The 18,187-nt window shown below is 45.4% G+C and overlaps 1 protein-coding gene across 2 annotated transcripts in view; it reads left to right on the forward strand.

Annotated features, from left to right (window-relative positions):
- DNER (delta/notch like EGF repeat containing) overlaps positions 1 to 18,187 on the forward strand; it is a 259,893-nt gene that overhangs the window by 189,908 nt on the left and 51,798 nt on the right. The window contains exon 8 of one of the 2 annotated variants that reach the window (XM_039855323.1): positions 9,759 to 9,983. The exons of the other annotated variant lie outside the window; for it this stretch is intronic. Within the exon in view, the coding sequence (XP_039711257.1) occupies positions 9,759 to 9,983 (225 nt within the window). The remainder of the gene's footprint in view (positions 1 to 9,758; positions 9,984 to 18,187) is intronic. 2 annotated transcript variants of the gene reach the window in all.

An 18,187-nucleotide genomic window follows, 5' to 3' on the forward strand; every position in this document is an offset into this window, starting at 1 on the left:
AGCATTTGGGAGGAAATACCATGGCCGGTGGGGGAGGAATGGATTGGAAGAGGACAAGAGTTGGCAAAACCCGTTAGGAACTTGTTATCGTGCCTCACGTGAGCTCCGCTGGTGCACTGAATCCAGGTGGTGACGACGGAGGGAGAGAGAAGTGGACAGACAGGCCGTAGGAGGAGAAGGAGAGGGCCCATGGGGGACAAACCATCGTCGGAAAGTTTCAGGCGACTACGCGAGTGGCGGTGCCCTTTGGTGGTGAGCAGCTCTGAGAAGGGAGGATGCGAAGTTCCAGCTGAGACGTGACTTTAATGACTCCATGGACTAGTCAGAGGAAATGTTGGCCAGACAACGGAATAAACGAGGCTGACGGGTGGGAGCGAGAACTGGGCTGGAGAGGTCATTTTGAGAGGCTTCCATGTACACGTCCCAATGTTAGCCGTGGGCACGTGTGGGACCGACCAGGGAAGGGACGTGGCGTGGGAAAGGAGAGAGGCAGGGACAGAACGGGAGGTGGCAGCTTCTAAGGACCGCTGAGGAAATGGAATCTGCAGAGGAGACATTAAGCTGCGTCTTTTTCTTTCTTTTCTCTTTTATTTTGCTATTTTTTTTTTTTATCATACTGCAGAGAACGTTTCGTAATTGTATTTTTTTATGCATTTGTTCATCTAGTTCCTTAAGACAAACGCCTAGAACTAGAACTACTGGTTTAAAGGGCTTACAAAGTTGTGTGTAACTCTTATAAACCTGGAAGTCTGTGCTTGTGGTGCAGCTGCCACTGGTAAGACCCAGTGGAAGAAATCCCGAGCAATTACGAAAAAGCCAATTCCTCGTCTTCTGCTTGAGGTCTGAGAAGTTTACAAGGGTCTAAATTATATCGAATTCATGGACACACACGTGAAAGGCTCATTTTTTTGTCCAGCTCCCTTTCCCCAGAGTGTCTGTCTTTTTTTCCCACTTATTCTTATCATCCATTTATTTTTCTAAAATTTATTTATTTTTTTTGTATCAGAAGGATCGACTAGGCTAGTACAGTAGCCTATTGTTTCTCATACAAGATAACTTTCATGGCATCTACGTAGTCATTAAAATGTTGATTTTTAAGTAATAGACAACCCGACTCAAATAGGTTAGCAAGAAAGAATGAAGAGGAGTGTACTGGCTCATGTAATGAATATGCGGGACGGGCTCAGGCATGGCATGATCTAGGGGCTCAAATGTCACCCAGCATTCCTGTGTTGGCTCCATTTTCACTTTGGCTGGGGCAGAGTTTTTCTTCTCCCAACAGATCAAAAGGCATGGGGCCGACTCGGAGTGCTCCAGCCTGACGCGTCTGCCCGCCACTGAGCCCACTCATTATGGCCGTGCTTTGACTGGCCAGGCCTCAGACACAAAGTCACCGTTGGAGCTGACCTCTGGAGTCAGTTTAATCCACACTATAAAGACCATGAGAAGAGGCATGTTGGCTGCCAGAGGAAAAACACTTCATAGTTGCGAAAATAAGGGGCAATGGAATTTGGGGGCCAAAAGTAGTAAATAAATAATGTAGCGATTGAGCACAATTATACTGGGCACAAATATAAATCTGTATTGGTTGGGAGACTAAAGACAGTTACGAAATTTAATAATGGCTATGCGTTTTCTTCCTCCGGGCCAAATAAAAGAAAGCCTGTGGCTCCCAGCCAGGGAAAAAAAACCGTGTAAAGGAAAGGTGAATTCTCCTTAAACACTCCTGACGGCCGGCCTGCTCCCGGCCAATTAGCTTAGCATCTGCAGAGGTGGGAGCAGGCCTGACTTTTTAAAGCTTTCCAGGTGGTTGCAGTGAGCAGCCAGCATCCAGGACCACGGCGCTTGATGAACGCAGTTGGAGTTCTCTCAGGGAGTGATGACACGGGGCCGACCAACGAAGTTTCTGTAAAGCTGTCGTGACCAAGGGAAGTCTCGGCTGCCCTAGGGAAAGGGGCAGGTGGCCCTCTTCCCGGGGTGGCCCCGGGGATTTGTATGGAAGTGGGGACTGTACCATGCGAGGCGTTTCCACACATCAGCATATTTACGATTCAAGAAAATGAGTTACTTTTTTTTTTTTTTAAAAAAGAAGAAACCGAGGCACCAAACATTTATAAGTCGCTGCTGTCGCGTTGTCCAAGCCTTCAGAGTCCCGGTTTCACGGTGCGTAAAAGACGCCGCGTGTCTCGGGGTCGCCGGCTCTCAACGTCTCAGGCGCTCAGCGCCCGGGTCGCCTTTCGATCCCCTCCCTTCCCGGTCCGTGTTTCCTACAGACTCAGAACTTTCCTTTTTGCTCCAGACTCAGAATCTCCTCAGCGAGTCGAAACGTCGAGGTCTTTCTAACGTGCGTGAGGCAGCCCGTCGGCCTGTCTGTCCCGTGGGATAGATGTCGTCGTCGTCCGTGGCAGGGGCGCGGTCGTGCGGCTTCCCGGGTCCCCAGCCTCGTGGCCGTCCCGGCCCCAGTCCTAGGGGGGCTCCGACGGCACAGAGCTTCCTGACCTCCTCTTGCCATTTCATTCCTGTCCCCTCCAGTCTGTTTTCCACGCCACAGCCAAAGTGACCCTAATGAAATGTGGGTCCCACGTTTTCGCTCCCCGCCTCTCCGACGTCGGGTGACTGCCCGCCAAGTGCAGTCCGGGGGCCGGCACACCCCTGGCTACCTCTCCTACCGCACTTTTTACCGTTCTCTGCTTTTCCCTCCTTCCAGCCACGGGCTTCTTGCTTTTCTTCAAACATGAGACGGGCTTGGGGATTGTCCTCCAGGGGGCGCCGTTCATTTCCGAATGCTCCTCGGGCCACAGGGCTCCTGACCGTCCGGTGGCTGGAAACCTTCGTCCTCCAGACGTGACCTCGGCCCTCTCGTTATGTCACTTAGGGCTCCCTGACTACACTGTTTAAGACAGGCCCCGTCATTCTCTGTTACCTGCTTCAGTAGCACTAGTTGGTGATATGTATTTACTTACCTTTCTATGATGTTTTCCTCACTAAGATGGGAGGTTTTCCGCCTGCTCCGTGTTTGGTCTCGATTAGCATAAGTTAGATAAATGAAATTCCAAAGGAAAAGACAGAACTTTTCCGACGAACCCTCTAAATTTCCATCGTTAATAACCATTTTTTTTTCTCATATACTTCATCTGCTTTTAATAAGTTTTATCTCTTCTGACTTTTATCTATTTGGTATAAACTGGGGAAAAGTCGATTTAATAGTCTTCTATTTCCTAGTTATTTTTCATTTTCCTGTCTTAGATCTAAATTCGTCTTTTTGTTCTGCTAAAGAAAAAGTCCTCGAGGTGGTGTTTTGCTCTCTCGAATGGATTTTCTTAAACAGTGAAAGTCACATTTTAAATGTAACTGTCTTGGGTCTTTTACATCGGATGGTTTTGTAATTGCTTTTCCTAGATACTCGCCCCGCTCCTCTCTCCTCTTTATCTTGCATAACTGTCTGCTTTCTTAGAAGCAGAACAAATGTGGTCCCAATTAAGTGTTCCGTAAACCTCGGCCAAAACCTCGTCTCCGATTCGAATATGGTTTCTCTTCCTTGTCTCGCAATCACATCTCGGGATTCCTTTGAGGTCTGGGGCCGGACCCAGCTCTCCCGTGTTGTCCTGGCCTGTGCCATGCCGCGAATAGTCCTTCCTTCTTTGGAATCGCTGCGGCTCTTCGAGCCCGTGCCACACACACCAATCCCATGCTGACAGCCTGGCCAGCCCTTCCAACCTCGCGCCATGCTGGGATCATTCCCCAAGCGTTTGTGGGAAGAAAACATGGTCTCGAGTTACTTTCTCATCATTGCAGATATGTCCTTCTGGTCTCTTCTGTTAAAGAATAAGCTCTTTGAGAGTCAAAATTCTGCCTTCTCTTTGCATCCCTTTGCTGCTCATCAAGGCACGTAGATAAATTAAATTTTCTACCCTTGTCTCGATCCAGTGATTATTCATTTATCTATCTGTAATCAAAACAGCTAGTAACTAATATTCATCCTTTTCATAGTCCCTCGTTGTAACTCCCAAAACCTATGGCATATTTGCCATTCTGCTTTTACTAACTATCCTACTGTGTAACAAATCCATTAGGATATATCCTCCATCACTCATTCCTTCATTCATCTGTTCGCTTATTCCACAAACAGTTCCCGAGTGTCTACTCTGCTGGGTACCGAGGCTCAAAGTGAGAGGAACCAACATGGCTCCTTCTCCAGGAAGCCTACAGTCTCGTTGGGTGTGGGAGACAGGTATAGACAGGTAAACCAGTGTGCAACTATGTCATTAAGAATTCAGGAAAGTGCCGTGAAGGTAGTTAGCAGGGTTCTGGGATACAGAATAAGCAAGGGCTGCATACCTAGACTGGGGCGATCAGGGAAGGTCTGTCTGACGCTGAAGCTGAGAACTAAAACATAAGTGAGCAGGCAGAAAACAGGAGGACCTCCCCAGCAGGGAACGGCTTGTCATTTCTGGGAACTGAACGGAGGCCCGTGGGACCGGGTCCTAGAAAAAGCGAGGTCAGAGTGGTCGGCTAAGTCCAAGCCCCCAGGATTCGTTGCTCATGGACGGGAGGTCAGATTTTATTCTAAGAGCAATTAAACGTGATGACAGTGTTTACGTTTTAAGCAAATTATTCTCATTGCTGTTCGGGCAGTTGGTTGCAGGGACAAAGCGGAACAGGGAATCTCGTCGGAGGAAACGATTGTCACAGGTGAAGGGAGAAATAACTGTGGCTTTGGCTAGGATGGTGGCGGTGGAGATCGAATAAGGTGTCTGACGTCACAAAGCAGTTTTGGAGATAGACTCTATCAATATCCACTGATGGGCTAGAGGCGGAGCTTACGGGAGAGGAAGCCACCAGGTACGGCTTCTGACTCCGACTTGAACCACTTTCCAAGACGGAAATCACGAGGTAAGTGCCTACACACGTCATTTCTTCTGTGAAAGCGGTCTTCACATGGTCAGCAGAAATGCCGACCACATCTCCCCTCCCTAATCCTGCAGAAACTTCTGACATCTGTATAGCTTTCTGGAGAAAATGACTTCATTGTCTTGCAATTTAAAATCTTCCAGAAATGTTTTCTTTTGGTCTTAAATATCCGATTTCCATAACGTGTATATCTCAAGGGTGTTGATTCCTCTTTTATTTACAGAATAAATGCTCAGCAGGCACATTCATATAAATATTGGTTCAGATACAAAACTTGGAACAACAGTCAACTAAGTAAATTATAGTTTTTTGCATCGGCCCCTCATTCCTTAGTAGAGTTCTTTTGTAGTTCTGTTTTGTTTATTTTCCATTTTAATTCTTTAATCTTTCATCCTTTTCTAAACTTCCCCTTATTGGAACGAGTTTCTTAAAGTCTCGTGACTGCTGGCATTGTTTCCACGTGTTTGAGTTTCTCTCTCGAGCTGTTGTGTTCTCTTTCCAATATTTCCTGATGTCCATCGTATGGGGTTCCTACGACTTGAAATGAGCTATTCCAAACAAGAAATACCATGATCTTCATTATTCTCTCTGCATCTTTCCGTTAACATTATCAAACGGTTTTTCATTTTCTACCCTTCGTGTGGGATTATAGATTCAAATACATCTGCTCGTTAGCTTCCAGTTAGGACTACATGTTAATCCTTCAGTATGGTTAGTTTATTAAGCTTTTAATCATTTCAGAAACACTAGTATTATTATTTTTATTACTTATATTACAGAGTTCCACAAAGCGGTATTCCATTGGTTCTCCTATATTGAGCTCTTTACGTTTTGGAGTTTGAATGTGTCCACGAAGATGGTTGAACCCGAGTGTTAAATTTCATTTTTCAATCCTCTTGCCTTTGCTGCCACAATTAATATTGTTTGCATGTTCTGCAAGAGGCGTTTTCAAAAACATTCACCTTACGAGATCAGTACTGATCGACCAGCCGAATGGACTTTCTGGACTGTTGCTCACAACCAGTCGTAAAGTAGCCAACATTTCTTCCTCACGGACTCTGCGCCTATCCCAGAATCAGCCCCGCGTCTCCTTTTCACGGCCCCGCTCATCTGTGGCCAATGTAAATTCTTTTGAAATAACTTCCATCGTTCTTACCCAAACTCACAAAGAGCCCCATCGATCCCAGGACAGCAAACGGGTTTGTCTTCTCCCTCTTCCCCTGCGGCTGGCAGGTTAGATGACTCGCCTCAGGATCTGGTCCTTTATCTGGCTGGCATGTGGCTCCATAAACCCTTTCTTTTGCAAAAACTTTTGGGCTCGAAGGACATTTTTTTAACATGAGGTATACGAGTGTTCTCTGAAAATATAAAATATCATTTGCATTCTCACCTCGGTCTTATATTTTCTTGAATTGGCAAGAAAAGGGAAATTTTAATAATAAAATAAAGGATTCCTGATTTAACAGCAGTAAACTCTTGATAGTCAGTCAATTCAATGAATATTTATCGATCACCTCTTTAGTTACATTTTCTTATAGCATATAATTAATAACTCTTTAAAGTCTTTTCCATAAAGCAGAGCCAAACAAAAGTATCCCCCTGGCCTACATTCCCAGTTAGATACAATCCTATGTCTCCTATTGCATTGTATCAGTTAGCTTTTGCTACGTAACAAACAATCCAAAACTTAGTAGTTAGAATAACCATCATTAATTTAGCTCATGATCCTTGTGGGTCGGTCATTTGTTCTGGACTCAGCTGGCCAGCCACTGGCCAGGTTGATTGGTGGCTGGTCTAGGACGGCCTCAGCTGGGCTGGTTTGCGTTGCTCCGTGCGGGCTCTCATCTGCTAGCAGGCCAGCCTGGGCTTCTTTACGTGGCTTCTAGGCAGGGTTCAGTGACGTTTTCTGACAACTCTCCTTTTGACATTCTCTTTTTTTAAATTGTTTTCAGTGACACCTTTCTCTCCTGATTTCTCTTCTTTCTTAAAATTTATCCATTCATCCATCTCTCCATCTGTCCATGTGTCCGTCTGTCCATCCGCCCGTCTATCCATCTGTCTCTCATTTGTCTATCAGGTTCCCGGCTCTGCGCCAGGCAACAGGGATTACAGAGACAGATGAGCTATCTTCCACCATCTAATTGGTCCCTTCACTGACTGTTACTTATAAAATCATTGACCACTCTGTCTCGCATTTTTTATCCCTATTGTTACAAGTTGGTTCTCTTAACTTCTCACCTCGGTTACTCTAGTAAATACCTGGTTTTCTGCTTCTAGTCTCAGCCTCCCCTAATTCACTTTCTACATTGCTTACAATTGGGCATATATAAAAAAATCACAAATAGATGATACTCGGTAGCCTAGAATGAAACGCAAGCTCCTTAGTGTGGGGAGGACGACCTGTCGTGGTCTGGCCTCTGACCAGTGACCTCATTTACATTCACTCTTCTTGGCCTGACTGACGTATCGGCTCTCCCCAGAGTCACGCCCCTTCGCATCCCGTGCATGTCTATCCATCTTCCTCTCTACTTGGAATGTTATACGTGGATTATTAATATTTGTAACCGAGGGAATCAACACTAATCCGAAGAGACTGCCTTTCTAACATTTGTTTTTGCTTTTATTTTGGCTTGGTTGATAAGTCTCCCATTTTTTTTTTCTTTTATTAAGATACAAACAGAGTAGAAACATAAGTCCTGGCTATGTTTACACCTCGTAACATCTTAGTTGGTCCGACATTCGCTTCTCTTCTGTGCAGTATCGCGGTTAGACCTTGGGCTTTGTATCTCAGCTGCCATCTACTAGCTACGCAGACTTGAACAGGCTGCTCCACATTTCTGTGTCTCCATTTTCTCATTCGTAAAGGAGGGCTAATAGTTCTTAGATCATACAATGACAGCGGGGTTAAACGAAATAATGTACATAAAGGCTTAGAACTGTCAAGAGCACATTAGCCCCCACTATACGTCAGCTGTTTCTATTATTATTACCATTATTTCATGCATTCATTCAGCATTGGACTGGGAACTGTTCTAGAAATGTTGGCTTATATCCATCCTTTTAGAATTCACAGCAACTTTATGAAGAAAATAATTTCAAACTTGTTTTTGGGGTCAGACGGTAGAAGATAAGAGAGGACAGGACTTGCCTTGGTCACTCAGTTTGTCATATGGTAATAATGTTATGTTTAAGTACCTCCTTTTCAATCAGAGTGAAATGGAATACATCTCGTGAAGGATAGAATTATATTCCACTTTAGGCTGTCAAGGGACTCTTTAGAGAATTCAAGTGTTATTAAGACTGATTGTGTGGTGCATTTTTAGTCTGATTTCTAAAATTTAAAAACTACCAGAAACTTTATGAAATGTTGAATAGCATTGGATTTTTTGAATTTTCTATTTCTGTACAGGAAAATACCAAGTTGATTATGCCAATTTATGAATGATACTTCAGTTAGTTCTGTCTGGGAACTATTTTTGTTTGTTTTACATACTCACTATGTCCTTAACAATAACAACAAATCTGCCCGTATTTCTAGGAGTTCTGCGTGAAGATGAGTAAATATAAACTTAAATTTAGATAAGAACAATGAACTATAATATTGGAATAAAAACTGTATAAGAGTAAAATTATTTGACTTTCATTTTTAAAATTTGAATAGTTTCCATTTAATTTTCTAACTGCTCTTCAAATATTAAAAGAAGACTAGATCGTTAAATACCTACGTGGACACACAGACCTACAGAACCACATACACATGGATATGTCATTTTTTAAATGGAGAAATGCTGAAACACACACAAAACCAAATAAAAGTCACCTACGCAATAAACATTTAAAATAAAAAATATTTTAAACCTGTATCGAGGTCTAATTTACGTATTATAAATTTCATTCATTTTTAGAGCACAGGTCAATGCATTTTAGTAAACACACAGAGTTGTGCAGCCATTGCCACAGTCCAATATCAGAACATTCTACATCGACCCCCAAAGACTCATGGCCACTTGAAGTCAATCCTTCTTCTCACCCAGCCCCAGGCAACCACTGATTTACTTTCTATATCTACAGATTTGCTTTTACTGGACATGTCTTATAAGTGGAATTACTCAATATGTATTGTAGCTGGCATCTTTCACCTAGCATCGTTTTTCGAAGTTCGGTTGTCGTGGGATGTGTCAGAACATAGTTCCTTTTCCTTGTCGCATAGTATCCTAGTGTATGGATATATTGCAGTTGGTTATCTATCATAATAAACAAGTTCTAAAAAAGTCTGTATTCAAGAAACTGCCAGGAGTGGCTGCTTCTAGAGAGGGAATGGGGGACAAAGGAGTAAGTGTGGGAGAAAGATTTTTTTATCGTTTACTATTTTATATGGGTTTAATTTTTCAAAATCAGGACAATATCTTTATCTATTGAAGCAAAGTAAGGAATGTCTTTCCCAGGCAATGTGTATAAAATAAGAGGCGAAAGCTCTCCTCTGACCTCAATCCCAAAAGGTAGTCACCGTTAATTTATTTTTGGCATCTTTCTATTCTATACACACACACGTATACACCTGTATGCATATCAATCTGTTCATGTCCCTGTATGTCTGTATATCTAAGTAGTCGTATATTTTACATTAAAAAAAAGGAAGCATAGGGCTTAATATTTTAATCCCCTGGTTACCACAACTAAGGAAACGTGCCTCATCCACCTTGGTGGTACATATTTGGAAATTCTAAATGCATGAATTGGCTAATCAATCCACAGTGGAGAAAAGAATCGCGGACCCGGGTTATGAGTTATTACGGGTACACACGGCTTAGTTTTCTTACCCCTCCCCTGTCTGCGTTTCCTGCCAGGGTACTTCGGCTCCACCTGCGAGGAGAAGGTGGACCCGTGCGCCTCGTCGCCATGCCAGAACAACGCGAGCTGCTTCGCGGACGGGGTGCGCTTCAGCTGTGGCTGCAGCGCCGGCTTCACGGGGCCCACCTGTGCCCAGCTGGTTGACTTCTGCGCCCTGAGCCCCTGCGCTCACGGCACCTGCCGCAGCGTGGGCACCAGCTACAAATGCCTCTGTGACCCAGGTCGGTACCGGCCACCGCCGCCAATCCTTCCATCCCCCAACCCCCGAGACTTCTAACTCTTCTTTTGCATCTGCGCAAATGTTGGTCCTCTGGATGTGTTTACTTGTTAACGTTAAGTGATCTCCACTCGTTTGTGACGCGCTTTCTCTTTAGGCTGACAACTGGCAGAGTTTTGAAAATAGCCTTTTCGTGAGCAGTTCACCATTGTTGTAGAAAAATAAGAAAATACAAGTAAGCAAAATGAAGGAAATTAAAAACAGGCCTAATCTTAGAACAGCTTCATTATATTTATATGTTTTTAACAATTTACTTAAGCTCATGCCACAGCTTTAGCCATATTGCATTCTTAGGTTAATAGAATATGTTTTTCCATTTTAATGCACGTAAAAAAACAGAATGCGATCCAGTCAGAATTTTATCATCTCTTAAAATTCTGACTCTGCGCACAACGTTATAGGACCTGTGACTCTCTCTGTAAACGTTTAAAAGTTCTGTCATTTCTTTTCCAAATGCCTTCTGCGTTTTACTAATGTTTTTCATCGTGTAAGTTCTGATATTCAGAAGTCAGAGTAGTTACTAGTCCGAATTTGTCCGCACGGCCTCCCGGTGCGGTCCAAAATGCCCGCATGGGGACCCTCCTTCTCTCCCCTCACTTGCATTCCGCCCGCTTCTCCATCCTCGCCCGAGCTTGCTCTTTACAGCGTTCCCAGCATGTGTCCCTGGCCCGTCGCTGGCCAGGTCCCTGGTCTTGCTGACTCCTGGTTGTGCTCATGCAGGGCCCTGCTCACAGATGCCCTGTCTCACCTGCACACTCTTCCTCCTGGGGCTTAATCAGCTTTCTTTCCTCTGAATTCTAACCGTCACCCACAATATCACTTGTCTGGTCTTTAAAGCATTACGTTAATGACCCTTGTATGTGTCTCTTTCCCTCTTGGGGGTAGTGGAAGTGTTTTATTAGTCATTTTTGTATAATGATAATAGCTCCAAGCCGCCATTTGGCGGGCATTAATCCTTCTAGGTTTTAAGCTCAGTGCTTCACATGTCTGGTGCTTTTGGTGCCCTCCCCTCAAGGTGGATGTTGCTGAGCCACATTTACACTGAGGTATGAAATACCTTGTACTTGATCCAGTCATGTGCCTGTGGCCACCCTCCCCCCCCAGGAGAGGGCTGAACCCAGGTTCCAACCCAAGTGCCCTGGTTCCATTGCCCCAGAACGTTCAAGGGGCACATCTCATACTCACGAGCCAAATAAGGAATTAGTGGGAAATGCAACTAAGCATTGAAGGGCCTTAAAAAGCCTTTTTCATCTAGAATTTCGACTGTCTGGTTTTCTAAGCAATCATGGGATTGGATACATATGGAAGAATTAGCTCATGCAGAGAACTGGCAAGTTTAAGATCTGTAGTGCAAGCTGGCAGGCCAGACACTCAGAAAGGGTTTCTATGTTACGGTTTTGCGCCTGAATTCCTCCTTCTTTGGGAAACCTCAGTCTTTTCTCTTAAGGCTTTCAACTGATTAAATGAGGCCCACCCACCTTTTGGAGCATAATCACTTTACCCAAAGTCTGCTGATTAAAACGTTAATGTCATCTGAAAAAATACCTTCGCAGCAACGTCCAGACTAGCGTTTGACCAAATATTTGGGTACTGTGGCTTGACCAAGTCAACACATGACGTTACCTGTCACGGCAACATTTTTGGTTTTTTAAATAAACTTGAAGTGACGGTCCTCCATGTCTGCACATGACGTCAGGAGACACTTCTGGAGTTCACCCATCCTTCCCTGTAAGACCCACGGTGGCGATGGGACCGGCGGCGCCGTGCCCTGCAGCGCAGGCGCCGTGGAGGTGGGCGCGCCGAGGAAGGAGGCCATGCCCTGCTGCCCCGCTGCCGCTGGGAACCTGGGGCGCTAAGACCCCTGAGTTCGCAAACTAAACAAGCTGCAGTCGTTCTGGGAGAACCAAGTCTTATGTCATGACCCAGGGCACGCTGCTGCCAGTGCTCCGCTCTGGGTGTCATAGCACATGGCTCCCTCCCCTCGGCAGCGACCTGAAGCAAAATCGGGGAGTCGGAAGCTTCATCACCTGCCTCCCGCCGGTTCTGTTTCCTTTGCTGCAGCCCCATTGGGAGAAGCAGTGAATATTACAAGACCAGAAGGCAGCTAGCTTTGTTCTCTACTTCTGCTCGGACTTCTTTCTTAGTCATAGCATATTTTCCCTTATATTTAGTTGGTTTATCTTTTAAATTTTAAATGGAATGTAGTTATTTAAAGATAAATGTTGCTTCATTCGCTTTAACATCATTAAGGTGTTACTTAATATCAAAGAGAGGTTTTCAACATGCGTGAGGAGGCCGACATAGTTCTAAGTAGGAAGTATTCTTAGGTTTCTCTCTCTCTGTGCTGGGACGAGTGGCCAGGGGTGGCACAAGGGACTCATCTGTGAGATCCCCACTCGTTGACTGTCACGACAGGCGATCTACAGGACACTTCCGGGCCTCGGTTTCTATTTTCATAAATAATGGCTTAAATGCTTGTCCGTTCACCTGCAGTTGGAACCGCAGACTAGATCCGAGATGAATTGTTGGCCTGTCCCTCTGTCACGTGTGAGGCGGGTAGCACATTTCCTGGCCTGGGGTCCTAAGCGATTCCCCTTCCTTTCCATCCATGCAGATTTTACCTCAAGCCGCAGAGGGGTGAACTCGCTCCCATGTAAGTTTCACGTTTTTTCTCTCCTGTTTTCTGCTCAAACTTCTTTCGCATCCATCTGAAACATTTGGCTTGGGAACAGCCAATGTTCAGCCTCTCAGTGGCCTTGAAAAGCCCGAAGAAACAAATATTCCCGTCTATGCCATCTTCGTTTATTAGGCCGGCCCTCAGGGTAGGCTCTTGGAGCTGCGTTGCATCTCTCTCCTTCCCCTTGAATCTGGGAGACGAAACTGCCTTCAGAGGGGTTGCTTCCTCAGATCATTAGGTGACATTGTGCGAAATAGAAAAGGCATCTTAACATCTGGCAAGAATTTGCATTTTAAGAGGTGAAAATGACAATTCGCTGAATGCGAAATTTCTAGTCTTAATCTTTTGGAGCATGTAATTGCTTTACCACTAGTTTGCATAATAGAAGAATCTCATGAGAATAGGTGAAATTGGGTGTCTCGCTGAAGAACAGCAAGCATGATCGTCTTCGCAGAGAGCGAACGAATCCCACTTTATAAAATGGCAGCAGATTGAAATCATGTCAGGTTGATAATTAGGTCCCGGCTGACAAAATGCCATTGGGATGAGTGCAAATCAGATTTGCCAGGTGCTTTATTTTCAAACCGCATTTTTAGCTTATCAGGTTAGAGATTTCTAATGGGATTTTAATATCAAATAATAAAACATCAGCTCTGAGTAAGTGCTGAAATGTTCTTTCCGTGGCGGTGTTAAACAACAGGCCACACGTACTCTAAAAAAAACTGCAAATTGAAACCTCCCGCAGACTGGAGAGGGTGAGAACTTGGAGCCCCACAAAAATCGTGGGCAGCAGTGCCACAGTGTGCGGAGTGGCTGGGGACATCATGCCATTCCCTTGTAGGTGAGAGCAAGGGGTTTCATGCGTTCTTGATACGATGGTGGCATCTGAAGATGCCATCTGGATGGAGACCGATCTCAGAATAAGTCCCTGGTAAGAAGGGAGGTGGTTTCCCGGAGTTCGTTGACCTTGGCCTCTGCCTACTATGCTTGAATGATTACTCAAATCTTGTTGGTTGAAGAGAATTAACTCGCCGTTCTGGAATGTACCTGAAGTTACTATTATATTAAAGGAGTGTAAAGTATAAGGCATTAGGACATTTTTATGTGAAAATACAAATACCAGTGTTTTATTATCACGAGTAACCTTAGATGCTCATCAGTTGTCACAGACTAGACGTGGGCCAAGTTGCCAACCATGTATGTGTGCCGAGTCTTCTCCACCGTTGGGCCGGTAACGCAGTTAGATCATCCAGACTATGAAAGAAAAGTTTAGACTTCTTCCAAATGAAATATTTTTAAAAGGAAATTTTATAAGAATTTTGGATACTGTTCTTTTTTTTTTTCTTTCCTTCCATTCTTTTACATATGCCCTATATGTGGGCTGCATTTCTGGTCCGCGTGGCCTAAAAGACACAGCTGGTATGTCTTCCTTCTGTTAAACTCAGACTCGACGGTATCAGCGCTCTGATAGTATCTGCTGGAAACCGAATCTAAGAGAAGACTTAATGGTCAGGATTTTAAAAGCAATCCAACAGCTATAAAGAAAAAAGTACACCTGCAAAGATATGAAGACATTTAGCTCGCTAATGAACGCCTAATTGCATTTAGATTCTTGGATAAGTACAGCAGACAACTTTCATCCTTTAGTAACCAGAAAGCTTTATCATATTTACTAGGATGAAGAGAATTCTGGCATTTAACATGCACGTGGAGGGTTCTGATATGCGCATCACGTTATCCTTGAGCACAGTAGCTTGCATGGAATATGCTGTCTCCTTTTCCCACATCCCGTTAGCATGCTCTTCCTTTGCTATATCCCAAGATATGACCTCTGCCCTCACCATCGTGATCCCGGATAGAATCCTGTCTACCTTGCTGCAGCTGTAGCAACTCTTTATATCTGTACTAGGCCTAAGAAAATGTTTAGATCTTTACACCGAGGTCATGATGAGGCTAAGAACTGAGAGAGAGAAGAGAAGCCCCCGACACCTGGGAGCCTGTCGGACACTTACAGGTAGGCCGCAGAGTTGTTAGGAGCTGGCTGGGCCATGGTGCCTGCCCTTGGACATAAACAATCTCATAAAACACTGACACCAGACATGGTCATTTGTAGGCCATGATAAAGTAAGACAAACAAGACCATTTCATAATTTTGTCTAAGTACAGATAAAAGCAAGGTCACCATGTGACCCACAAAATAATGACACATTCCCTTCTCTTGCTAATAAATTGAAGGTCAGGTTCATCTTTACCAAAGACAGCTCTCGCCTTGCTCTGGCCTGCCCTCCCTATAGATAAGATTTATTGAGATTCTCAAGCATGGAATTGTTCCTGCTTTCTGACATTCGCTCTAGAGTGAATCCTCCCCAAATCGCCCCCAAATCACCCAACCAGAGTTCACACCCGATAAGTCCCCTCTAACATCCTCTTAATGAGACACCCCACGATTCACCGCGGTGTGAGTTCTCCCTCCCTGCAATGAGTAATAAACCCAACTTGTCCTACGGCAGGTGTGATGCTGGTGGCCTTTGGTTGGAGAACATTGACGGTCCTTAGTTGATTAAAATGCTCAAAATATTGAGGGTTGCAATTGATTGACTTTTCATGATGGTAGTAGTTCAATAGGAATTTCCAACAAGTTAGACGCCGAAATATTGTTTGGATTTACATGTGAGGCGAAGGCATCATGGAACGAAAGCCTTGGTGCGGGTTTGGTTGGAGGGGATTTGGGAGAACAGGAGGTCCAGGTGGCTGCAGGAGAAGATGCACTGGATTCAATACTAGGTAGTGAGGCCGACAATGCTCGCTGGGGCAGGATGGGGAGAATCTGGACAATAAGGAGTTTGGAAAACGAAGACTAGCAAACGTTTTGCATTAGTGATGTATGTGGACTGGTCTGTGTTTTGGAAAGATTATTCTGACAGAATTAGATGTCATAGTCAAGGAATTAGGAAGCTCAGGCCAGCGGCCCGAGTGAGGGTTTGAACTTGCAGTAAGTAGGATTAAGAGGCTGGACCTAAAATCTATTTGAGGAGTGGAATCTTCAGAGTTTGGTTGTCAGCTGAAAGCGGGAAACAAAGGTGAGAATGAGGTCAAAGGTGTCACTCAGGCTTTACCTTGGGTACCTCTGAGAAACAAGGAAGTGTCCGAAAGGTGCCTTTTCGGCTTTTGGGCGCAGCAGGCCGAGCGAGAGGAGATGCCGTTCGCTAGTCGTTACTTGAGACGAGAGCTGAGTGAAGAGGCCGGAGCCAGGGAAATGCGTATGGAGCTCCTGGTATGTGGGTGCTGGAGAACTTAACAGAGATGGGGTGAGAGCAGGAAAATAGGGGAGACTTGGCGAGTTTTTGCACTGAACTGGGAGCTGGAAGCAGCAGCAGCAGAGACTGGAGGAGGAGTCCCTGAGTTGGGACGGTCCCTGGGAGAGGCCGGCACTGTGGGCGTCAGGGGTGGGGAGGCGGGGAGGAGCAGGGGACAGTGGCCGGGCTGTGAGGAGTGGCAGCGCGGGCCAGCCGGGGGAGCTGAGGCAGACTGCCCCGACCGCCGGACGCCGGAGGACCTGTCCTCACGGTGTTCACGGCCACCTCGGCGACCATCTTTCGTCTCCGTTTTGTTTCGAATCTAATTTTGGGGACACGTATGATATTCACCTTGTTTAAGTTGGTGACCCGAGGGATTCATGCGAAGGGAGGAAGGACGTCGGTAATGAGTGAAGGGCACTCGCCGGTGCAGCAGGTGGAATTTTTATGAGGTTCCTGACATTAAAAATCTGTTCACAAGGCTGCCTTTTTAACCTCGCTTTAAACGGCTAATCCATATGTATGAAAGTGTTAATGAGCTGGCCTGTAATTATAAGGGGTTTCTGCGCCTTCTGCTCCCACCGCTCCTGTCTTTCCCTTGAAATTCAAATTGTTCGGAACTCGTTCTCGGCTGGACCAGTGTTGGAAAGGTGTGAGATTTACCTGCTGGCAGCAGGAGTTAGCGTTATCGGTGAGGAAGTCAGAAATGGCAGCTGTCAACAGCTTCCGTCACTAACCAGAGCGTTTCTGAGGACGGCTCCATCTGAAGCACTGCCATCACCGAATTTCAGGAAATTCTCGTGAAGTTCACGGCCATGGGGGTCAGGGGAGAACTCACTGAAAACCATTTGGTGACTAAGCTGTTGATCCTTATTTTGTTTTGTGGTTGGAAATCATTCTGATGCTATCACTAACATTTTTGGGGTTGCTGAGCATGTCTGGGAATCTGGAGTTGAGAATTGAACTCTGGCATGCCTTGTCTCTTACCACGTGTGATGGAAAGGGGCCTGGGCTTAGAGTTAAGAAGAGCCACATTTAAGTCCCAACTTTGTCACTGGACAGCTGTGCCATTGGCCTCTGTTAGCTTTAGTTCCCTTGTCTTTAAAATGAGGATGCGCAGACTGACGCTCAAACGAGATGATGTCTATGATCGTGCACTTTGAAATCTATAAGATGGGGGAGCAGGAGTGAAAATGTCAGCTGTCCCTTTTCCTGGGGAACACCACCGAGACATCGTCAAATCTGTGCTCTGATTTTTTCCTTAGGAGGTTCGAGTTTGGAGTTGAACTAAAGGTGGGATCAATTTTTGTGGCCGTAGCGGGTCCTCTTGATTAATGGGTCCAGGTCCAGCTTCTTAAGGGATTAAACGCTTGCTTGCTGCCTTGGCCTCGATGACGGCAGTGATATCTACAAGCCAGGTGCCAGGCAGAGTCCTTTACCTGGAAGGACTCTCAAATGTTCACAGTTCTTAGGAAGTGGGACCTGCGCTTGTTGCCATTTTTTGCCCGTGACGATAGAGCAAGTGAAGGATGAAGCCGGTTTGGGGTCTGGAGCTTCCATTACCTCAGAGTCGACAGGAAATGGGATCACACCGTGCCCCTAACTCACCAGTGGTAAAAGACTGACTGAAAAACGAAACATTTCACCAGATTTTCTAAGTGGTGGTTGTCTTAACAGCCACCTCAGATGAACTCACTAAGTCGAGAATCATCAAGATACTGACTCGCTTTGCCGACCCAGGTCATGCTCGTTATCGGTGCTGGCTTCGCCCGCAGCGGCTTCTGTCTATGAGGACTTTCTACATCGAGTCTGTGTCAAACGTCTGACAAGCGTTTTCTCTTACTCAAACCCCAGTTTATAGTATTTTTGTTCTTTTATTTCAGGACGAGGAAACAGAGGCATTGGAAGTCCAAACGCTAGGAGTAGATAGAACCCTAGATTTAACCCGGATTTGCCTAGCTCTTGACAGATAGGCTAGACTTAGGAGCCTGGTTGTGGCCTCCCCAAGTTATGTGTGAACCCGGATGCTCACTTATGTTCGATCCAATCACAAGAGGAAGCTTCTAGACTGCCTTTATGTCAGCCCAGCTCCTGAGATGGGTCTCTAAGGGGACACCTCAAGGCCAGGTTTGCAAAGTAGGCTTGGCTGTGGTCCAGTGAGTGGCCCTTGACCCG

This window comes from Pteropus medius, unplaced genomic scaffold (assembly GCF_902729225.1).
Source record: "Pteropus medius unplaced genomic scaffold, Ma_sr-lr_union100, whole genome shotgun sequence".
Taxonomy (NCBI): domain Eukaryota; kingdom Metazoa; phylum Chordata; class Mammalia; order Chiroptera; family Pteropodidae; genus Pteropus; species Pteropus medius.